General features: G+C 39.4%; 1 protein-coding gene across 2 annotated transcripts in view; it reads left to right on the forward strand.

The window, feature by feature from the left end:
* sema4f (sema domain, immunoglobulin domain (Ig), transmembrane domain (TM) and short cytoplasmic domain, (semaphorin) 4F) overlaps positions 1-19992 on the forward strand; it is an 82358-nt gene extending 62366 nt beyond the window's left edge. The window contains exons 2-14 of one of the 2 annotated variants that reach the window (XM_017699672.2): positions 5501-5646; positions 7474-7533; positions 10647-10745; positions 11268-11379; positions 12646-12765; positions 13678-13832; positions 13922-14103; positions 14270-14411; positions 14695-14917; positions 15219-15328; positions 16036-16187; positions 16272-16327; positions 17355-19992. In XM_017699672.2, the coding sequence (XP_017555161.1) occupies positions 5501-5646; positions 7474-7533; positions 10647-10745; positions 11268-11379; positions 12646-12765; positions 13678-13832; positions 13922-14103; positions 14270-14411; positions 14695-14917; positions 15219-15328; positions 16036-16187; positions 16272-16327; positions 17355-18148 (2351 nt within the window). In that variant the 3' untranslated portion in view covers positions 18149-19992. Of the gene's footprint in view, positions 1-5497; positions 5647-7473; positions 7534-10646; positions 10746-11267; positions 11380-12645; positions 12766-13677; positions 13833-13921; positions 14104-14269; positions 14412-14694; positions 14918-15218; positions 15329-16035; positions 16188-16271; positions 16328-17354 lie in introns of both variants that reach the window. The other variant, XM_017699671.2, reaches the window with a different exon arrangement.
* The last annotated feature ends 4687 nt before the right edge of the window (positions 19993-24679 follow it).

Below are 24679 nucleotides of genomic sequence, written 5' to 3' on the forward strand. Positions count from 1 at the left end.
TTCGGAAAGGCAGTTTGGGACACTAAAATACCACAATGACACTTTCTGGACTGGGATCAGTGGTGCATTCACTGGACGGCTGCATACAGAACATAATTAACCCTGTCTCATAACATTAGAGATTAAAAGAGATGCACTGATTTTACTAGTGAAGCACTGATATAGGGATTATGGCTGGTGTTGATGTCCGATATTTTTCATGTACTTATCTGACGATGCCAGTAAACTGGCAGTAAACTGTACATATAAAGACTATAATACTTATGTAAATAAAGAAATATTATATTTATCTGTAGAGACTACAAAATAATGAATAAATAATGAAGAAAATGCAGATATTTTAGTGGAGTATCCCTGCATTGCCTACACATTCTGCTCCTTAAATATGCAATAAATACATCATCAAATATCGGTTTGAAATATCAGTCAAATATATAAAATTTGGCTCATGCCAATGTTTTTTATGTTATCTGCCAGTAATTAAATGATTCTAAAATCCTTGTGCATCTTAATTATTACTGTACATTGCTTATGTGCAGTAGATGAGTATTGATGATGGCATTGATTTGTTAGATCCTAGCTGGTATATATATGATTCTATTTTTGAAGCATTTACAGACTGTAGAAGCATTTCAGATGTCTCTCACATTTATCACATACTGTATGAATGAGCGCTGACAGACAGTTTGGTGGGCGCGGTCACTGTTTGGTTGTGTGGGATACAGGGCAGATGGTGTAGTTCTAAGAACTTAACACCACATCGGCACACACAGCAGGGGGACAGATTCCTGGGGGGACAGAAAGAAGCGTAACACAAGGACATTTTTCAGGACCTTCCCCAAGGCCCAGTATTTTTGCCTGTCTGTCCATTTCTCTCTCTCTCCCTCTCTGTCTCTGTCACTCATCTTCCACGAAAGTCCAGGGATGAGGGAAGATGAGGGATGGGGGGGTCTTTTTGGCAAGCCTTTGAGGGACAGATGGAGGGAGAAATGGCAGAATCTGGAATCAAGAGTAGAAAGGGAAAGATGTTTCATCATCTCTTTGGATTTGTATGGCTGGGATGAATATCTAAAGCAGTTTTTAAGGCACACTTGAATCAAATTGTTACTTTGATTCGGTCCCTGAAATATTTCTCGCTCTCGCTGTCGGTTCTGTAAGAATAACAGCTATCATCGTACATTTCTCTGTGCCCAAAGAGATTCTGCAGAAAGCTGGTGACATGCACGTCCACATTCCTCGGTGGATTGCTTGCATTGCTGTTGATGAATCACGCATACTATTCATGAGTGTGCAATGAAATCTCTCGACTGAAGCCTTGTAGCAAACAGCTTGCCTTTGCTCATGCATCCAAACCACACAAACCAGCCCCCTCCATGGTTCTTTGAAGTTTTAGATTTGGCACATACTGCTACTCATATTGTGGGCTCTGGCCTGTTCCCTAAAATCCATTTGTGCTTTTGAATGGGGAATTATTATGCATCACTTTGTCCAAAATCAAAATACGTAGTTTATCATAAATACATTTAAAGGGCCTCATCATGGAAAATCTAATTTTCCTTGAAAAAAAGAGTTTGATGTAGTACGTAAATACACTGTTTAAGTTTCAAAATGTGCCCCATCTTCTGCATTCCATATGGTCCATATGAAAACTTAGCTTCAGAAACAGTCTGTTTTGTATTTATTGTTTTTGTGATGTCACAACAGCGCATTTAAATAAATCTGCCCATTCAGTCTGCAGCAGTTCACATTGAAATGACAAGAAGTGCTCCAGCTTGGACTGCTTTTTAAATCAGCTTCTGAAGTCAAACATAATCTGTAGTCAGCCTCATACCTGTGTTAGGAGCTCTGGGTTTAAGTAGATTTCTTCATGAGAAAAACGAATGGCCTCTTCAAAAGCTGCATCATGTCCTGTGGTAAACAAAGTCAAAATACAAATAATATTACATACATGCCACAGGCTAGCTAACACTTATGCACATGGAACAAAAAGTAAAAGTAAGAAAAAAAGAAAGAAAGGATACCCACTATTTCAGTTTAGCACTATCACAGCAACACCAGCTATAACATCAGTTACTTAAACTGTAGACTGCTACTGCCAAAGCAACTTCACTGACATATGACAAAACCCACTGGTTTTTGTGGAGTATTTTATTGATGTTGCCAGTCTTGTAATGTCACTTCATTGTGGAGCAGTGTTAGCGTGCATGTAGCAATATTCGTATTTTGACTTCTTAACAATCTGATGATTCAGAGAAAGTAATTCAGAGTTCTTAATATGGGCGTGAAGGCAACTACAGAATGACAGCACCACTTCAGAGGTCAATGAGGAACAATACAGACAGCTAATGAGAACAAAAGTCATTTACATATCAGTCTTAAAGGCACCGTAACAAAAGCAGCCAGTTTAAGCTAAAGGGATAAAGACATGTTGTTGTTTTTTTTTGCTACTCAAACCCCAAATGTTAGTGGGCATTAAGGACAGACATGTATAAAATACAAGAAGAATGTAGAATATGGGCCCTTTAATGTTAACATGTCACTGGTGGCAAATATTGACATGTGCTTGCGTGACAGTCTGGCATTAAGTTAGCTTTATGACAGAACAAACTCAGCATGCTCTCTGTCAAGTGCTGTTCTAATGTCAGTAGGAGGCTTGTATAATCAACTTTATTTACTTAACGACTGCTGTGTAATGATCCACATCACTGTGCAAAAGATATAAGAAAATCCACTTGCATAAAGAAGGAGAATGTCAATGGAAAATAAATGTTAAAACAGGAGTTTTCTAAACGGAAGCCAAAAGATGTTTAAAAGATAAAGAAAACGTTGGACTCCTAACAGCAGGAGTCCCCATTAGATAAACAGTCCTTCAACTTTCATGTTTGAGAGAGAGGAGATAATCAAACTCCACCTATGCTTCAGATCTGAAAAAACACAGATGTTTCAGTCCATCCTTCCACTGAGAAAGGACAACTCAACTATGAATCTGAAAGAAACAAGGAAAAGAAGCTGTACAATAGACTGACCACTCCAGAGTCCCAACCTCAACATAATTGAATGTGTTTGGGATTACTTGGGCTGTGAGAAAATGCAACCACCTTCTGAGACTGAACTTTAAAAGTGTAGACAAAGAGATTTAATTGAAAAACTGAAAAAAAGCTTCTCTAAAAGACTGAAAGCTATAATAAAGGCAAAGCATTGATACTAAAGAAATGCTGAAGATCTTGATATCATATTTATCTGTTGAGACTTGTGTGTTCTTGCTTTTTTTCCTGTTGCTAAAAATGAATAACATACTGAGCGGCTGCCCTGCAATGGACTGGCGACCTGTCCAGGGTGTATCATGCCCACCTCCCAATGACAGCTGGGATAGGCTCCAGCACCCCACTGTGACTGAGAAGGATAAGCGGTTTAGAATGTGTGTGTGTGTGTGTGTGTGTGTGTGTGTGTGTGTGTGTGTGTGTGTGTGTGTGTGTGTGTGTGTGTGTGTGTGTGTGTGTGTGTGTACTCAGTGGCCATTCTGAATGGAAATTAAATCAATTAAGGGGGGGTCTCTGACTTTTGCACAGTACTGTATATGTGTGTTGGTGTGTAAATGCAGTTATTTGTGTGTTTGTTTTGGTGAGGAAAGCAGGACAATAGCAGACCTTGAGGACTGAGAGACTGGTGGGGAAACACATGCGCGTCCAGTAGAAATGTGGCATACAGCTGGCCTGTCCTCAGGCAGCTGTCACTGACACACACACACATACATAGAAACACACAATGCTGCCTTTTGCTGCAGAGAATGCTGGGGGTGTGGAACTGTCTTTTGAACAAGTCCACTTTGTTAAGTTGTGGTGCTGAGAAATGCAGGACAGATTTGAAGAACTGATGGAACAAAGTGTGGAGAGAGATTAAACAGAACTGATTAATCCCATCACACATGCTGTTCCATGTGTGGCAGACAGTGTGCATGCAAACACACACTGACCCTTAATTACTGCAGTCTGGTGGGTTGCAGGGTCACTGCACACACTCACAGACCTACTGAACCTTCATCAGATCCTCCTCATTGTGAGCTTCACTGGACCTGGAACAGAGATCTAGTAAGCAGCCTGGCACTATGCATTGTATTAAGGTCAAACATGTTAGCATAGGGGTGAGTAATATGATGATATATTACCATCATAGCAGTAATCTGCATTTTAATATACTTTATTAGTAAAATGAAGATCATCATACATTTTTTTTATTTTTTGTGTAAATTTTGTCTATTCTAGCTTTTTAGCAAACCTTAGTTTCATGAAAATCAAATATTGTGATACATATTGTGTATTTTGTAGTACCACAATATCACATTCACAGTATCACATTTAAGTGACTTAATTTATAATATTATATTATATATATATATATATTATAAACCTCTACTGGGAACAAAGACATTTTTATGTAACCATAGTTTAACATATAAACATAAAATGTGTCAGAACTTTTGCACAGGCCATTTGTGCCCACATTATTTTATCTACATCGTGACCCATTTAAAAAGGTTCAACATTGATTTTCCCTGCATCTCTAAAACTCCTGTGACCATTTGAACTGTTTCATGTGTGAATCTTTAAAATGCTTTATGAGAGAGAAAAGAGGGCTTTAACCTGAGCCAACTTCAGTTGCCGGTGGGCTTGGAAATGGGCATCTGTTAATGTGTGGACAAAGACACACATGCCTAATTATACATCATAGTCGAGTGTTCTTTTGTATATTAGTCTGCTCCATGTCTCCCTCCTGCTCAGCCCACAATAAATGAGTGTGATCTCATTCTTTTCTCCCCCTCTTTCTCTCTCTCTCTCTCTCCCCGATTCTCCTCCCGCTCTCTGTCTGATAAGTGTGCTGTGGAAGTGGATTTTTGAAGCAGGCGTAGGGCTAAGGTGCTGGTCTTGAGTGGCATGAATAATTTCCTTTGAGACTAGATGTGTGCGTGAATGAGTGTGTGTGTGCATATATCTGGAGATGTTCTCACTTCAAAGAAGGAGTGTTCTCTATTTGGGTCACTGTTATCTCTCCAAATTGATTGGAGTGTTATGTGTTTTGAAATGGAAGTGAACAGATCGGTGGAGCCTTTACATTATGCTGTCCTTGGGCATCTGCACTACAGTGCATCTTCAATTTAAACACCATTAATTATTCACAGTATCAACACTTCTACTAATGTATTCACAATATCAACACTTCTACTGACACGTCGCAACAGAATTACTAATGTTCCCTCGCTAAATAGCAAGAGAGTTTTCTCTGGCTCTTGCTGTGCATGTCAGCAGAGGGGGTTTGTTGTTTTATTTATTTAGTAAGTGTTTTTTTTCTTTTATGATTTATTCATTTCTTCATTTTAATTGAATGGTATCACCTCATGGCTGTGGTTTTGCGCAGATGACTACATATAATGAAGTATGGAAAGCTGTGATTTTATTCTTGGTTTGCTTTAATGTCTATCTTGTCTCTCTTTCTCTTTCAGCAGTCAGCTCTATGGTGAGTGGGAGAGACTTTGGGGGCGTGGCTAACTTCAGCACTTTCTTGATGGACCAGTCGTCTGGGATGCTCTACCTGGGGGCGAGAGATGCAATTGTTGCTGTGGATACTGCCAACCTATCAAAGAGACGCAAGGTAAATTTCCTTTCTGCTCATTGGATTATACAAAAACATGGGGGTAGGGCTAATAGAGCAAGTGAGAAATTACCTCACATCAGGTTAAATGCAAATACCATATCAAATAAAAACGGGTGATGATAAGCTGTAGCAAAACGAACTCCTCTCTGTAAGGCTTTTATCTGCGGAAGTGCTGTTATACGCTACACTTCATCCTGATAGTTGCCAGGGTAAGAATACTGCCAGAAAAAGATTATTAATCTGAAGAGGCCAAATGGGTTTTCATTAGAAATCTGTGCTTCCTCAACTCAATGACCTCATCTCTTCTGCCTGCTCCATTTCTCTAACCAAATTACCCCTATCGCCATCCACTCTGATTTCCCCATTACAGCCCGGCTGGCTAAGATCAGACTAGCACATGTACCTTGTGTGTACATGTATATGGCCTTTAACTCTATTTCTTAGTGTATTAGGGGCAGGTATACACTCTCTGTATTGCTGAGTGTGCACTGAGTCACATGCTTAGTAGCAGTATGACTCTGTCTGATATCAAATTGCGTTAAATATCATATTGCAGGTTTAACAATACCACTGTAGTGAAGTCAGAGCAGCTTCACCGTCTTGTCTGGTACATTAGCCTGCAGGTAAGATCTGTCCTTTCAAATAAACACCAGGAGCTAAGACGGTCTGTGGGTGGAGTAGCCTAAATGTTGAGTCTAGAGCTAAAGTAATGCGCCAGAGTGCTTTTATAAAAAGCACCTTTAACTTTTATCTATGTTTAAAGCAAAACGGTCTGGATTTAATGTAGTGGCAAAAATAGTCCCTGGCCAAAAATAGTGTACAGTCACTGATATGGTTTTAAGTTAGTTCCTGGATAGTTAATCCTGAGAGGAAGGAACATCCTGCTTGCTGTCAATGAAGACATAACCAGGTTATATTATATTACTGATGCATATTTTGTATCATTATCATATATAAAAGTCTCTGGGTCAAATATTCTAAACTTTTTAAATTATGCATTTAGTGCTTAGCCCTAATGCAGATCTATTTGATGAATAAATGAATAAATAGCATGTGATGAGGGCTGCCTGCACATGCTCCTGTGTAATTATCCCTAATGTATTTATTGGGCCAAATGAGCATTTGCATATTCATGTAGGGCACACTCTCCTTCCTTTTTTGACTGGGGACTCCTGTGCCAGACCTCTGAGCCTAAGTTCAAAGCATTAACCCCCTCGCTTTCTTTCTCTCTCTCTCTCTCTCTCTCTCTCTCTCTCTCTCTCTCTCTGTTTGTCTCTCACTCACTCTACCTCTCTCTCTCTCTTTTTCCCTCTCTCCCTCCCTCTCTCTTTTACCCCCTCTCTTTTTTCCTTCTTGCTCCCTGTCTTCTCTCTGTGTCTTACTACCTTATCTCTTGCTCTCTATTTCTCTCTCAAACACTCACTGTCCTTGTCTTTCTTTCTCCCTCTATCTACCTCTTCTTTTCTGACTCTCTCTCTTCATCTGCCTCTCTCTCTAAACCCTGTTCTCTCCTTCTGTCTTTGTCTTTCTTTGTCCCTCCCTCACAATACTTCTCTCTCTTTCTCTTTTTAAACACCATTCTTGCCCTCTCTGTCTCACCACCCTATCTCTTTCTTTCTCTCTTTCTTTCTCCCTCCCTCACAATACTTCTCTCTCTTTCTCTTTTTAAACTCTACTCTCGCCCTCTCTTTTCTCTGTCTCACCACCCTATCTCTTTCTTTCTCTCTTTCTCTAAAACTATTCTCTCATTTTCTCTCCCTCCCCTTTATTTCACTCTCTCTTTCTCTCTGTTTTTCTGCTCTCTATTTCTCTCTCTTTCTCTAGATTGAATGGAGTGTTCCAGAGGATAAGAGGACGGCTTGTGTGGGTAAAGGAAAGACAGTGGTGAGTGCTCTGTGTGTGTTTGTTTGTTGGGCTCTGTTTGTATGTATTCTTTCACTTTCTCTCTCTTTATTCTCCCCTGAGGAGACAGAAGAGGAAGCATCCAAGCATTTCTTGAAGTGTGTTTACTCTTGTGCGCATGAATAGTGAAGGAGTGTGTACACACGTGTGTTTCTACAGTGAATGTGTAATATGACACACAGACTGCAAATCCCTTTATTACCGCTGCATCATAAATACACAATTTACCTGCTGTCCTTAATTAAGAGAACATAATTAATATGCTCCTTTCTTCCTGCTGTTGCTCTATCCATCTCTATCCCTCTCTCTCTCTCTGTGGGAAGCTGCACATGGGGCCAGTATGTGTGTGAGAGAGTTAATTAGGCCACTTAGTGGCTGCCTTTTACCCACGTTCTGTTCCATGCTGGTGGTAGGGGGAGGGGCTGCGGATGATTGGCAGGTGGGGCATGGCCCCAGTGGGTGACGATCAAAGGGTATGATTAAGCAAACAAAAGACAAGGAGATAGAGACACAGGGGGAGAGAGAGGGGTGGTGGTAGAGCTAGGCTTGCTGTTCATTTGAATCACATTCACACATACACAATTCATTCAAATTACATGAAAATCAGGATCTGCTTCACCCTGATTGGTCTTTGATTGAAACACATTAAAAACACTAATTAAACAGACCCGTTGTTCACTCTCACGTTCTATACGCTGCAAGGAAGTGAATTAAAGAAGAAATCATAACATTTTCAGAAATTCTGCATGATCAAATGTATAAGATGTAAACGAAGACATTCAGATATGTTTCTGTTCTAGAGAAACTGTCAGAATTGTTCAAAGTGGTTGTGATAGGAACCAGACATCTGAACAGTTTCACGCTTCTAGAGGCTCCCTCGCAGAAAGTTCTCACAGAAAGTTCTTAGTTCTCTTCTGATGCCTGAGACAGTATTTTATGTTTTATGTTAAGTTTTGTTCTGTAGATATCAAGACCACTGGTTTCTATCACCACCACTGTAAATAAATCCAAGTCAGTATATTTCTCTACACTAAACTACTTTATATCAAACCACTTAAAACAACTTTGCTTACAACTCAGTGACTAAATTATGCAGAAAATGTGAAAAATTGGTGGAATTGTGTTTTTCATGAAAATTTGAAGTTTTACATTATACAGGTTTTCCTGCCTAAGTTCTACTTACTGAAAACCTGTTCACTCGAAATACAAAGTAGAGATCGGTGGGAAGATGCTGAAACATCTTCTCAATCACTTCTATTAAAAGAGTTTACTGCAGGGAAATTGTTGCCTGTGGTAATCGATCACGTTGCATGTGCAGTGAATGAAGCTTACTTTGAGAAATACTGGAGATATTTCTTTAAAGGGAACTGGAAGACCAGAGTCAGACCTATGAACATATGAATATGCACAGGGTTTGTCAGCTCCACTGCTCTGAGCAGTGGTGTGTTTGTGCCTCTCTGGTTAGTTCTGGGCAGCACCTCTTTAGCCTTTAGGGTCACACCCATGCTGTTGTCACATTGACAGTGACATCTGCTGTTGTTTTTCCCAAGGTGTGATTTATAAGTTAAGATCATGCAAGGATTCCATCTCACTGTGAGATCAGATTCTTAACCTTTACCTTTTGTTGTAAAAACTTCATATGAATCTTCTACAGATAAAATATTTATTGATGATGTCTTATAAACATTGTAAGACCTTATCAAGCCAATAAATATACATGTTCGAGCAGAAACATGCATCTCCAATTTTTGTGATCATTACTTTTCTACATCATTTCAGCACAGCAGCCGTTCTTTATAATGTGTAAAAAGGTCATGATGAATGAACCAATAGAAATGCTCCAAAACTGCTTAGAAAAAATTCTTACCTTCGACTTGTGTTTAAAGATAAGTACATTTTGCCCTCTCCTGTACAGTTACTGTTTTGGAGATACATGTTTTTCTTTGGACAGTGACGATATGCATTATAGGACATACATTTATTTAATTATTTAATATTATAAAAATATTATAAAACCATGTTATTATTCCTTATCTGACAAAAATAATATTAAAAAGATGTTTATCTAGTTCTCTTTCTGTTTAGCATGAACTACAAAACACACTAAATTTGATCACGAAAGGTAATATTCCAGATAATGGAACAGGGTTCTTTTGCTATCAGAAAAGCATAATTTCAGATAAGAAAATATTATTTCTCAGTTTTGGTGTAATATTTACTAACATGAAAGGCTTTAGCAAATATTTTAGTTAAATCACATGCAGAAAATGGTAAAAGGAGATGTTTTGGTTTGTTGAATAAACATGGGTCATTTTCCCCAGAGAGCGTTTAACCCTATGATAGCCTGTATTAAAACACTTAATTTCTCTTAAGAGTGACGTCTGGTCTTTACTGTCTTTAAGTGGTGTAGGGTCACTTAACTGTGAACATCTGTTGAAGTATAAGTGTTTTTTATAGTCTTTTTTTAAAGTCAGTATTGTTATCATCTAATTGGACGTGCTTTCAAGGATTTAGTATTTGTCTAGTCTAGAGTGCCTTTAAACAAAAAGTATTTAAAGAACTGGGTTATTGTGCCTTATGATATTCATGTTTACATGTTTTGGTTTAACATAATGCATTATTATTTCAGTCTTAGATTCTGGCTTTTAAAAATATGTTGCTATTAATATTGTATTTAATGAATTGCAATGCATAATCAATGGTTCATAAAATGATAAATTCCCTGACAATATACAGGATTCATATGCCCTATTATCAAAAAGCTTTTAATATTGAGTTCCACTTTAATGTTTCATACCATTCTAGACAAAAGCATAATAAAACAGAGAATATCTTATAAATTATGTTATATAGAAAATATATTATTATCAAATGAAGGTGTTACTATTAAATACCCAGTATGAGGACCTTATATGCAGTGCTCGCCCCTGCTTTGAGTTCTTTTAATTTTATTTGTCTGTTGCTCAACTTTCATCACATTAATCTCAATCACTGATGAATTGTACAATGTCTAGACCCCGATCCACTGTGGTGCATCTTACACATTATTATTGGCCTCTGTTAGTCATGCTGACTGTCTCTGCTGCCCTCTTCAGGCCGACTGCAATAATTACATTCGTCTGCTGGAGTTTCTGGGAGATGGACGCATCTATGCCTGCGGGACGTATGCCTTCGAACCCCAATGTGCCTTTGTGGTAAGTGTGTGTGTGTGTGTTCATCTGTCCACGGCTAAACTGATTTGGCATGCTCCCACACCCATTCACACATCACATCACACGCACATTACAGTGCATGACAGCTGAACATACATACACAAGGACACACAAGCTCATGGATACATTGATAAGACAGGTATAGTAGATGTGACAAGTACATAAACAGACATATGCATGATGGTAATCCGGCTAAAGCTCAGAGGTGTGAAAGAACAGTGACAGATAAACATGCTACAAACGAACAAGCCTGTTTGCACACAAACTGAAAGGTGTTATACATCCATGATGCATCCTTCTTTCTTTTTTTCTTTGTATATTGTTTGCTATCATCAGTGTTGCAACAAAACTTTCTCTGAAATGGTAACTCTGCTTGTGAGGACGCCGTTCTTAAACTCAGATTTCTTCGAAGTAATTTATAAGTGTTTCTGTTGGTCTATTTAACATGAAATTTTCATACAACAAAACAACAGCTGATATTTTTATTTTATTTTATTTATTCAGAACATCTCCACGTTCTCTCTGGAAACATTAGAGGATGGCAGTGTGAGGATGGAGACTGGGAAGGGGAAATGCCCTTTCGAGCCCAGTCAACACTATGCTGCAGTCATGGCAGGTATGACACAAAAACATTCACACCATGGTGCAGCTACAGGGGGGCCAAAGGGGGCCTAGTCCTCCCATTCTGAACCCCACAGATGTCTGACTGTCAAAAACAAGTTGCGAAAAAATGGTTGCAAAGGTGCTGTTTTTTTTTTTCGTTCTCAATATTCAAATAAATAAATTAACTGTCTTGGCATGCTGCCTGCTACAGATGCTATTACAGGAACTGATGTTAGCACGTTTAATGCAAAGTAAACAATTGTTTAGTTATAATGAAGTCGACTAGTTGGTGTTTGCCACCCTTGCTATAACAATGTTGCTAGGCCATAGCTGCTAGCTGCTGTTCACATGCTGGTGGTAGGTGGCTGATGGCAATTTGCGTATTCCATTTTTTTTTTTAGTTGAGCAGCAATGGAAATTTCTGCCACCACCAGTGGCAATGGCAGTGTGTCACTGTGGTCCATGGAATGTTCCATCAGGAGTTACATTTTCCCAACTTTTGTCATCAACTGTGGTGCTAAAATGGATTTTGGTTTCCAAAAGTTTCTCTGTTGATCTCCAGGCGAGGCCAGTATTGTATAACAATACAAAAGTACAGGATATCATACTGTCTACCTTATCTACACTGCTAAACCCCTCCTGTGATAAGTCAGTTTATTTATATTGCACTGTTTTACAACAGGTGTTGTCACAAAGCAGCTTTACAGAAAAAGAAAAGCTGGTTCCAAGCCCCCGTGAGCAAGCCAATAGCAACAGTGGCAAGGAAAAACCCCCTAAGAGCAAGAGGAAGAAACCTTGAGTGGAACCAACACTCAAAAGGGGAACCCATCCTCTTCTGGTCAACACTAGCAAACAATAACAAAATAGTCATAGGAACAGAGAAGTTTTAACATTAGTATAAAATATTAGAATACAGAAAGGGGAAAGCAGCTGAAGCAATTGCTATAAATAATTTGAGTCTGTGCAGCAGCAATATCATCAGGAGGGTCAGTTCATGCAGGTGAAGCGAGCAGTGGGCACCCAATCAAGGTAGATGAAGCAACAGCATCAGACTGTTCAGGATGGATAGTTATTCAGCAAACACACAGTTAGTTCTGTGAGATGAGACACAGAACAGTGTTTTTCACCAGCACCAGCAATAGTATCATTAGAGTTTAAGTAGTAAAAATGTCTTGTTTTTTTTATTATTATTATTTCACCCCTTCCGTCATGCTTACTTCATTTCTATTTCTATCACTCTCCCTCTCTCTCTCTCTCTCTCTCTCTCTCTCTCTCTCAGGGGGCATCCTGTACACTGCTGCCACCAGTAACTTCCTGGGCACGCAGTTTGACATCTCCAGGGCAACAGGCCCTGAGCAGGAGCGCATCCGGACGGAGCAATCGATTACCTGGCTCAGTGGTAAGACACACACACAACACATACCTATGCAGGAAAAAAGCAAAGCATTCTGTGTCCTATGAACAAATGAATGGCAAAAGATGCACAGGGTATCTTGTCCTATTGTCCAAGTTTATAGGCAACAGTATGCTGCCTTGTTTATAGGCAACAAGTATGCTGTACCATCAAAAAGAATTCCATCCTGGAGCGATTGGGAACATGTCCACTTAGCCATTTCCTTCTGCTGAATTGAAAAGCCATGGAGACATGAGTCATATTGTATCAGATCCATTATTTGTAGAACTGTAAACAGCTGGAATGGAGATTTCCCATTTTAACCAAATTAATTTAATTGAATTTAATGTTACATGCATATTTATGCAATGTAGGAAAATCACTAAAAATTTTGTTTAATGCACTTTTTAATCTATGTTCAGTTACAAAGCTTTGACACATTGTAATGTTATAGCATTGACACAAAATGTATTTCAAATAAGTTGTACTTTAAAAAAATCTAAATGTATACTTAAAACACTACTTAACATTTAAAGGGCCCGTATCCTAAATATTTAATTTTTGCCCCTGAAGTCCTTTTATAACGCTTGTGAGATTTCATAGAAAAAACAGTCAGAATTCATTTGTACATGTCCATTTTCTAACTTGTATGAATTGCCTAGAATTAATTCTGATTTTAGATTGACAGGCTGTTTTCAGATTGATTTATGTAAATAAATAAATGTTCTTTTTGGCTGCTTTGTGTTGTGTCTCCTTCAAAAAGCGATCAAGGCTGAAACATTATTGTACCTTTTCGCATTTTGGAATTAAACACACTTTATTTGAAAATGTATTGCACATATTAATAAACATGTTTTTCTTTATGAGACTTCTGTGAAATGGTCTTATATTTGCTGTCATATCTGCTGTCATACCCAGATCCAGAGTTTGTCAGCTCTGCCTTCATCCAAGAGGATGCAAAGAACAACCCAACAGGAGAGGATGATAAGATCTACTTCTTCTTTACAGAAGTGGCCAAAGAATATGACCTCTACACCAAGGTCAAAGTGCCCAGGGTGGCTCGAGTGTGTAAGGTAGGATCCAGGATCATGCTGCTTACATTTTTTTCCTAAACCATCACCTTTTATTTCATTGAGAAACATGCTCTGTCTCTCTCTCTCAGTCTGATATTGGGGGCATGAAGACCTTACAGAGGCGCTGGACAACATTTCTCAAGGCCCAGCTAGTGTGTGAGGACCGAGCGAGTGGTCAGCGCTTTAATGTTCTTAATGATGTCTTCACCAAACAGCACCATCCAGGAGACCCCAGTAGCACCCACTTCTATGGCATTTTCACGTCACAGTGGTCAGTGAGAATCAGTTGATCCTATCACATTTACCTTTATCTGAACAATCTTCTCTTCTCTTCTCTTCTCTTCTCTTCTCTTCTCTTCTCTTCTGTTTAATGAGTGAGTACCTTTTATATTTTCTCATATCTGATATAACTGAGGTGAGTTTGTGTTTGTGTGTAGGGAGAGGGAGGAGATATCTGCAGTGTGTGTGTACAGTCTGAAGGAGATCTCTAAGGTGATGGATGGTCCCTTTAAAGACCTGAAGAAGAGCTGTGAGACCTGGATGAATCCAGACCCAGTGCCCTTGCCCAGACCAGGCCAGGTACGTACCTATACTCATACTACACAGTAACAGTAATATACCACCTTATACTATCTGCATCTCACCAGTACTAATATAGGAATATTGTAGTAATGCTGTATAGACAACCAACACTAGAGCACATCCCAGCCCCTGGCCAGGCACACAACTAGACTAATGTTATACTTGGTGATGCTATCCTAAACCAAAACAGCTGAATGAACTTGCATTCTGTGATCCAATTTATTGTAAAATTCAGTACTCAGTATCTTAATGTCAGTGTCTTCTCACTCTCGTTTTATAGTGTTTGAATAATGCTCTAAAAGCAGAGGGGTTTGAGTCATCACTGAAGCTGCCTGATAAAGTGCTGACGTTCATGCGAGACCACCCTCTAATGGAGGACAGCGTAGTATCGGTGCCCCTGCTGATCAGGAGTGGAGTTACGTACACCAAACTTGGTGTCACCCTGACAACTGTCTCCAATGGCAACATCAGGCAAAATGCTACTGTACTGCATCTGGGAACAGGTGAGGAGAAAAAAAGAGTGTTTAATTAAGCATTAAAGAATTAAGCAGTGACCAAACTGTTAAACAAATCAAAATATCTTCACTTCTAGATTCTTTTAGAAATTAGCTCACTTTTGCATTTTCTCAAGCAGCTTCATGAGCCACCTAAGATGCTCATCCAACATGACTCATGAAGATACATGTCAAGATATCTTTATAGTTATGAAAATTGTGCTTTTAAACTGCACAAACTGCCTTCAGCTGTGATGCATGTGATATGTCCTTATAATATCTTTTGCTTCTTTTTAATGCATGTCTATAGATCGTGGTGAGCTTCACAGAGTTGCAGTAATGGGTCAGAATGCAACTCTTCTGCAAGAACTCCCTCTCTTTCATGCCACAGAACCCATCAACAACATCCTGCTCCACAAAGTAAGTATACACACCTACACAAAGCTTTGTGATAGACTACATTCCAGCTACAACCCACTTTACCCGTAGGCCCTGTTCACATTTGGTATTAATATGCGATTATAAGTCTGATCTGATCATAAGTGTCAGTGAAACGTGTAGCCGTTCACACCTGATATTTCTGTGTGTCTTGAATGTGTCTCTAGTCTTCAGATTTTGTGAGTGGACAAAGGATACGTCTGACATTTACTATGTCCGTCTCTCCCTGCATTTATTGTCAGACAAAAATATAGCTTTTATAGAGTCCATCTTCATGTAATCGCAAGGGTTGTCACAAATATTTAGACCACATGTTTATGACTTGTAAACGGGGCAAAAAATGAAGCTATGCCTAGAGCTTTTGTCTCTGCTGTGCTAATGCAGTTGTTTAAGGAGGTTCTTCAACTTTAACCTTCACACTGGAAATGTTAAGTGGTCGTGTGCAACCCTGACCACCTCTGAATGTGGCTTGAGTGCTTGGATCACAACATGTCTGCAAGCATTGTACCCTGTTCACACCTGTACTCAGCGTTGCCCACTTATAATTGGATTACCCAGGATGCATGTTAACACCAAGTATGAATGAGGCCTTCCATACCTCTGTGCTTTCTTTTAAAGTGCACCATATACACATATATATACTCAAAGATTTACTGTGTACAAGTGTATACTGTTTTCTGCTTTCTCAGGATGAGGCTCTGGTGGGTTCTCCTCTCTCTCTGGCAAAGTTACCTGCAGAAGGCTGTTCTCTATACACTACCTGTGAAGTTTGTGCGCAAGCACGTATGCTCGGCTGTGTGTGGAAACAAAAAGAGGGTGCCTGCGACCTAGCTGTCTCAGAGTGAGTCACTCCCACAAACACATAAACACAGTGTAACATTTTCTCTGTTCATCATCTAATATCACCATTACATTTGTGTTCCAGACCTGATGAGGGGTTGAAGCCTGAAGACTTGGACAGCCAGTGTGGAAGTGGTGAGGGTGCGTTTCATTAGTATTTCTCAGTGCTACTATGATGTTGATTAATCCTGATTTACATGGACACCTATGTGTTTGTTTTGAAAGGTGTACAAATGGTAAAAGCCCTGCCAAACCTCAAAAGCTGTACTGTGAACATAGAAAGTGCTTATTATTTAGGATAATTCTTTCTTGTAAGGATAGTTTTTAAACAGTCTATAACATAAAATTCTTTGCTTTTTTGAAATAAGTAGTTGAAGTGTCAATCGAGTATGTAAATACTCTTAAAGTTTCAAAACATGCCGTTCACTTCCTAGTCCACATAATCCATACATGGAAATTAAGCTGCAAAAACAGCTCATTTTGAGTTTATGACATGAAGCTGAAAGTTTAGTTGTTTTATATCAAACTTGCGATTCAAAAGAGTGAAATGCTGCAGTTTTTTATTATAGCCTACATAATTATCCCAGTGCCTTACATTTTAAGTGAACCATTTTAACCTAACCACACAAAGCTTGCCATCCACTTGTAGATGAGTAAGACCAATCAGTAGCAACTAAACAACATCACAACTGCATCTGGCAGTCTGGTACACTAAATACAGCATTCAGCTATAAAAAGTGGATGTGCTGTTCATCTTGGCCAAAAAACAGGCCTGGATCTCGATTTCTTGAAAATAATCTCACATTGCAAAGATTCCAGATCTGCAAAAGAAATGGCTGGATTTTCCCGAGTCTTCCTAAGGATTTCAGTCCTAATTTTACAGCGTGTTCTGTACATATTAGCCAAGGACTGCTTTTTGACCTTCATGTGCTTCATTTCACCTGCAAAGAGGTCAGCTTGTCAGGACATAGTCCATTTCCATATGTCAGTCTTAAAGGCACAGCAAGAAAAACAGACTTAATTCTAAGAGATAAAGAGAGATTGAGAAAAAATCATGTAAAAATCATTTATTGAGTTTTTTTGCTACCTAACAAATAAGATACATATAAGAAATTACAGAATTTTGCATTTGCTTAGTTTCCCTTTTTGTCTTTCTCTCTCGGTACAGATCGCTGCTCTCCTGCAACAACTGAGCTGCCTGTGGTAGAAGGGCTGCGTGTGCTGTTGTCCTGCGTGCAAGTGTCTCCTCGACCCTGCCACTGGCAACACCCCCCCCATAGACACACTCGCCGCCACCACTCTGACCTGGAGGTGCGGGTCACTCAAGAGAGCCTGGGCACCTATGTGTGTCTGTGTGAGGAAGCTGGTCGGGATCAGCCCCCTTGCCGCAGGGCTGCGTACCACCTGACCCTTGGAGAGCCTAGCACTAGTAGCAGCGCTGCCCGAATGGGAAACCGTCAGTTTGTGGTTGGATATCTGGTGTTCTTCTTTCTGGGCCTCGCCCTGCCCTGTTCTGTGTTCTATATAACTCGCTGGAGACGTGGCAAACGAGGGGGAGGTGGTCATTCTTCTTCTACCTCGGAAAAGGGGCGAGACCTGTTGCCCTCCTCAGACACACCCCAGTCCCCCAGCAGCGCCAGTCTGCTCTCAGAATCAGTGACATTTACGGAGAAAAGAAACGGGACGTTGAATGGACATGGAGGCCATGGCGGGCATATAGTCGGGCACAACTGCACTCACATCTATTCTAATTCCAATGGACTCAAGCTACAGGAGTCAGCGGTCAACCTGGCAGAAGAGCTGGATGGCCAAGAGAGGGCGGGGCTGGAGGAAGAGGAGGAAGGACTGGGGGAAGGGCTTAACGAGATGGGAGATGGACTTGTAGGTTTGGAGGAAGAACTGGCTAAGCTGCACATGCTAAGAGGTGCGCCATTGGCACAGTGTGAAGAGAGCTCAATCTGAGGACACATTATGGAAATATTATTGCCACTGCACAAATGCACCTACATCACTTCCTATATGTTTGTGTACTAGTGTGTAGAAAGGCTGGAAGAGCAAGCATTTCTAATGATCAGATACTGTACATACATTACAGATAGAAATGCTTGGAGCCTGTGCAGACAAATACACAAATACTCATCTTGTGTATCTGGTTGTTTCTGGAAGCTCTTTTCTATCTTTTAAGCTTGTGAACTGGTCTGTGTTCATATGTATGTAGCGCTGTGTGTTTATGAGTTTGATATTTCATGGTGTGTGCAAGCTTATGATCATTCCCAGCTCTCACTACCATCTCCAAAACATACAAACAATCATACATATGAATATCATGTACTTGCTGTGTGCATGTTCTAATCTTACCCCAGGCCTGAGTCATTCAAATCATAGCAGATCTGGATGCTGGAAGCCTGAAAGTGGACCAAACCATTTGACTACTGAACACCAAAAGAGCTGCCTAGGCTGACTCAAATATTGTTTATCTAAAACAAAAATTTACTGATGGACAGTGAAAGTGTTCAGATTGCAGTTCGGACAGAGATGGCATCCCACCGCAACCACAGATGGCACAGGCTGGACTGTAGACGTCTTATTCCAGTGACGTGAAGAAGGACTATCAGAAGACTCTGCTGAAGGAAGTGCCTCTGCCTAATTCACTCATGAAATAAAGTAAGAGGTGTTCTCTATCGTTCTGTTGGCACCATGTAGCAGTTCTGCTTTGGTTGTCCATGAAGGCAGCACAGACCATTGAATGAAAGGTGAAAACTGATTGTACATTTACTGCTGCCAAGCAATGAGTCTGTCAGCCTCCTACTGAAGAACATATTACATGAAATGGAGATGCTAGTTAACCGACGGTGGCTAGTGCTGAATCAATGAAGTTTTTTTTTAAATGTCTTAATTTAATATAACTTAAATTAAAGGAAGGGGGTGTGGAATGTTTTTGTAAACTCAAATCAGAAGCGTTAACTTCTGCTTGTTTTGGTCGTCTACTAACTGACAGTTTCCACATTATTTAAATGTGTAGACTGAATGACTCAACATGGACCACAGCATGCTGGTTGCAACAGCACAACTCTCAGCAAGGACTCTGTCAAAAACAATTAGTAAAGTTCAGAGCAAAAAAGGACTATAGCATATGTTTCTTTTGGGATTTTCTTTGGAAAGAGAATGTCTTTGTCTAAGCTGCACCTGTAACCACCAAAGTAATTGGAGGAGGATTTTCAGAAGAGAAGTGCTTATGTCCAAAAACAGTGATGCGGAAGGATATGATTCTAAGTGGTTAAGGCTACGTTCTTAGTGAGCGTGGTATGTTCAGTAGCCATAATGATATCTGTTTCAAAAGTCTGTATATGTATATTTTGTTTCTCATTGCAGTGTCCTGTTTGTTGTTCTTTTTCCAGTCAATCCAGAAGTAGTTGTCACTTTAACAATCTAAATATTTGGCTGTTGTAAATGCATGTCACTGCCATTTGTCTTTGGAAAGATGTCTGTCATTCTTCAGTTTGTGTTTTTGTTTTTAACATGAGGGAAAGTAGCAGTCAGAGTGATGTATATAGCCTATTTGTCTTACAGATATAGTCTACTCTCAGCATTTAGTAGCATAAACACAGGTACATATTTATCATTAAAATTCAACTGCAAAATCTCACTGCCCTTTTGTTACAGATAGGCCTGTTGCATCTGAACTGCGTGTTACACTCCCTTCGTTGTTCACTTTCAATAAAGAAATATATTGTTAATTGATGTACAGATGTTATATTCTAAGGTTTTATTTTTATAATTTATATAATAAAAATAATTGTACATTTGTTTTATTGCAGTTGTTTGTGTGAGGATGACTGTGTGAATGCATCGTGTTTTTTCTAAATAAAGTAATCCTACCTCCTATCCGCCGCGCTTCCAAATATCTGATTCTGAATGTTCTATGCAAGTGTTTGTTGCTGTTTATTTACAAAATACAACTGTAATCATTACTTTATTAACAGTGATGGATTTCTCCTGACAAATATTTAGTAATGTTCTAATTGTGGAACACTCAGTTTGTGTGTCAACTTCCTCAACTCATTTCCCCTCACTCTGGCATTTTTGAATTTGTGGCCATCCTCCAAAGATCTCCCATCTGTCTTGTCAGTGAAGCACATGTTTTGAATCCACACATACTTCCAACATTAGCTTTTGAGGTTCTATAGCTTAGTAGATAACCCTACTGCCTTGCACACAGGTCAAAACTCCCTCTGCTGTACTGGGTAAGACTCCTCACCCCTTCACTCTGGACAGAGCACTGGCTAAGCACAAATATATGAAAGCTATTCGTTCACTTCTGGCATGTGACTTGGTCCAGCAAATAATTACTCTGTTAGTCACTTGGTGTATCGCTGCTGCCCTCTTCAGGCCTTTTTTGTGTTTTAATGAAAAATAACATGGTTTTATGTGTGTACAACTGTTCAAAACTGTGTCTATGGGTCAAATTACTGGGTAGCATTTGAGTTCTGCTCAACATTAGCTAAAATGACCACTTTTGAAATGCTAAGTCTGTTTTCCCCTTTGCTTATTCTTAAATGTTTTTTTTTCTTTCTTTCTTATTAAGAACCTGCTCTGGGATCCTAGCATGGTTGACACCTGATAATTACAGTGTTTAACATGCTTAAAACTAATAGTTGCAAAGTCAAGTATTCTGTCAAATCTGATGAAAAAATGAAGAGAAAAGAAAAGTTTTGGACTGGATTAAAACAGCTCTATTCTATTGATGCCACTTCAACCAAATACACACACAAAATATTCAAAATAAAGGTGTATTAGCAGAGAAGTCAACAGTTCACCAAGCAGCTTTCTGACTAATCTTCCTCTTAATAACGCTTCCTTACTTCCCTTGTTTATTGGCACAGTTAGGAAAAAATATAGGAAAACAGTACAGTTTTGATATCAGCACTGAAATCAGATCAGTAATAAAAATTTCACAATATATCCAGCCCTAAAATTATGTTTTTGTATTTTAAAATTAAATATAAGAGTGTGCTCTTCTTTTTCAAACCCTATTCTTTTAAAAACTCTTTTAGCACCAACTTAAATGACTTTTGGTGGTTTGTTTCATAAATCCAAATCCAAGGCAACTTGGTGCCTAAATCCCAAATATACAGGGAGGTTAAGTTCCTTTAATAGTCATTTAAAGTGATGTAACTGAACAGATTCGCCTCTCAAATGGGTCCCTTCCTTCAAAATCTTATTCTAAAACTATCATAAAACAGCGTTTTGGGTAACATCTGAATACACACTGTATAAATCATTTATTTTCCTATAACATAGTTTCCTAAAAGGGAGCTTTGAGGGAGCCACTGAGAACAATTCTGACTTACTAGGTTTTTCTAAAAGACCATGTCACAACAAACCACTCTGAATAACATACTAATGATTTAACTATGCAAGATTTCCTCTTTATGTGATTTAATAATTACAAACCACATAATTATATTTTAAATAATGAATCTATATGCATTCATTATTTGAAAATAAGCAGTAAATGATAGGAGAGCACATCTTAAGAGGGAGATGTCTCTCACACACAAGTGTATTTATTTACTGTGCCTGTGTAAATTATTCCTCTCAGGTTGTAACTAGATAGTACGCTCATGCAGCATCATTACTTTTCCTAACAAAACGGTCACTAGTCTGACCAGAAGTTACCAGCTCCTGCACGTCTAGGAGAGGTCAACTCAAAAACAAAAAATTGAAAAAGGACAAACTACAAGAGAAATTACAAGAGACTCTGATCAGAGAAATAATAGGATTTTAATTTGCTTCCATGTATGTTAGCTACTCTAGCCAAGATGCATCGTTTGCATTACAATACCTGTTGTGTCTAAACAATGGGACCTGTTAAAAGACTTTTCAGCCAAAAAAAAAAGAAGAAAGAGAAAAGCTACTTTTAATTATTGTCACCGAAATAGATGTATCCAAAAAAGGATCCTTTGCCCTGTGTGTAATGCTAATGATTATAGTGGAAAGTATTATCTATTCGTGACTTGCTAAAAAATGAACTTCCAGTTTGCTTATGTTTTGTTTGGTTACATTTTCCTCAGCATTTTCACTCTGACTGGTATTATGACGGCCAGAAGGTGGAGCTATTATCCACCATCACACCTCAAGGGACAGGCATTGTGAATTAGGAAGAAGAGCACAAGTCATTTCAGCAGCAGAGGAAGCCTTCATCTCTTGGCGATGTCACTGATTAGGTTGTCTTAAATCTGCAAGGATGAGCATTAAAGAGGAGTAAATATATGCACACCGGTGCTACCTTGGCTTCAGCCTTCACTTTGAGACTCTTTTATTTAAGAAGTAAATAAAAAAAGCATCTTTTCACAGTGTATTATAGCATTTTTACTATTTGTCTGTTTAAAGCAATACGTAGTTGATAGGTGTGTGTAAAACAATAAAAACAGTTTGTTCTTTCAGATGATATATAAACTCTTCATTTACAGCAAACTAAAACTGACTGAAGTTTGACAACAAAGAAAAAAACTGGTAGCACACAGTCTAATGGTGTACCATTACCCAGATCACCAATAGGTACAATTCCAGGTGCATAATTGTACTAGTTTAACACAGATTCCCTCAACACGTCTGTCTTTCAAAGACACATCAACCTGCTCTCTACAAGATCCCCAGACCAACTCTACAAATTGGAGGTTAAGGAGAACAAGCTGCCTGATAACCTAAACTGATCAAATCAACACAAAACACCTGAAATATTCATAAACATACACATTCTAAAATATTTTATGTCAATCACACTTGTACTAATTTCCAATACAATACTTTGAATATGGTTAGTCTAAACAAATTTCAATAAAGTGCACAACATACTGTGATAAATTAAGGCCTGTTACAATGACCCGAATGGCAAAACCAGCTACGACTGGCTTCATCTTTACAATGACTTGGTGCAGATAAAGCATATATTAGGCTAACCTGCGTCAAACAGTTAACTTAGTCTATACTGCATATTAAAGCACCATAACCTTTCCTTGTGCATGTAATATCACAGAACACTATCAATTTCTGATTCTGATTTGATGAAACCGCGTCTTGGGTACACGTCTGAACATTTTTAAATAGAAATTCAAAGAGCTCTGCTGTAATATTGTGAATGTACATGACAGTGATTCCATTTTGTAGTGTAATAGGGTTCCAGGTATCGATGGGAGGAGGTGATATAAAATGGAAATTACAGTTCTTCTGCTGCTGCAATTCCACTTAAGCTAAAAATGTAAAAATTTTGTTAAGGATGTCTTAGTAAGTGGAATGTGGCTGCCAGTAGTCAATCGGAGTTCAGCAGGAATTTGCCAGGCTTAACATTGGCCAATCATCATAAAACTTTAATGGCACATAAATGTAGGCATTCTCTGACAATCTATGAAATTTTACATCAGTTAGGCTTTAAAAAACAAGAATATAGCTTACTGTGTTTAAGATGCTGTGGTTCCATACTTCAGAATATCAGTCATCTGGGGAATCAACCACATTTGGCTTGGTGAACAGATTTGGACACTAAATACTCCTGCTTACTACTTTTATGCACAGTATAGAAGTACAGCATTTCAGGAAAGTCAAATGACATGTATTATCGTATTATCTAGTGACAACGTGTAGGGAAGGCGACTGTGGACATTGCACAGATCTGAGTCAGAAGAACATGTTCAGGGTCCAGCTGATAGCCATCAGACTGCAGCTGGTAAAATTCCTGTGGTTGTGGCCACAATAAGGGCCAACATGCAGTTACAGGTACAACATTATGTACAAGTCAGTACTGGTGTCCGGAGGTCTGGGGTTGACAGTGCGTTGCTCTGCACATCCTTTCAGGGCGTTTTCACAGTTGGGCCGTTTCAGCGTCTGAGGTGGACCTTGACCGCTCAGTCATGGTTTCTTTTGCATATGTGAACTCTGACCCCTCGAAACGGCCCCCAAAACGAACCGAACTGAAACCACCTGTCGAGGTTCGTTTCTAGCTTGTTTTGTGGCTCGATTAATTTGTGCCCTGTGAAAACAAAACGGCCCCAGTCCGCTTTGCTTTACGGTGAAGTCCTCGAGGCTCAGCGCGCACACAGCCAGTCTTCAGCGCTTCAGCGGGTAAAACAGACCAGGGATCATTTATGAGGCGCTACTCAGGATAAAGTCTGTCCGTGATCTGAGACCAACAGCAGCGCTGACATATTACCGCCATCAGATGCGAGAGCTCGCGTGGTTTTACCGTGTTAAAGGCTCCAGCTTGGCACCGCGATTTTCAGCTGCGTTCACTCTGATTGAAACGTCGCCGGGTCTTTTTTCCAGTTTTGCGCGGCCAATAGGAGAGCAGCAGGCGGGTCTAGTGTGTCTTCTCGTCACCTGATTGGTCGGATTCATCAGAGAACGCTGCCCACTCGGCGGGCGCTGTGCTCACTGTGTTGTGAAAGGGGTCCGAGTTCTGGTCTGAACAAAACGTGGCCTGAGATCCCAAAGGAC

This window comes from Pygocentrus nattereri, chromosome 2 (assembly GCF_015220715.1).
Source record: "Pygocentrus nattereri isolate fPygNat1 chromosome 2, fPygNat1.pri, whole genome shotgun sequence".
NCBI lineage: Eukaryota > Metazoa > Chordata > Actinopteri > Characiformes > Serrasalmidae > Pygocentrus > Pygocentrus nattereri.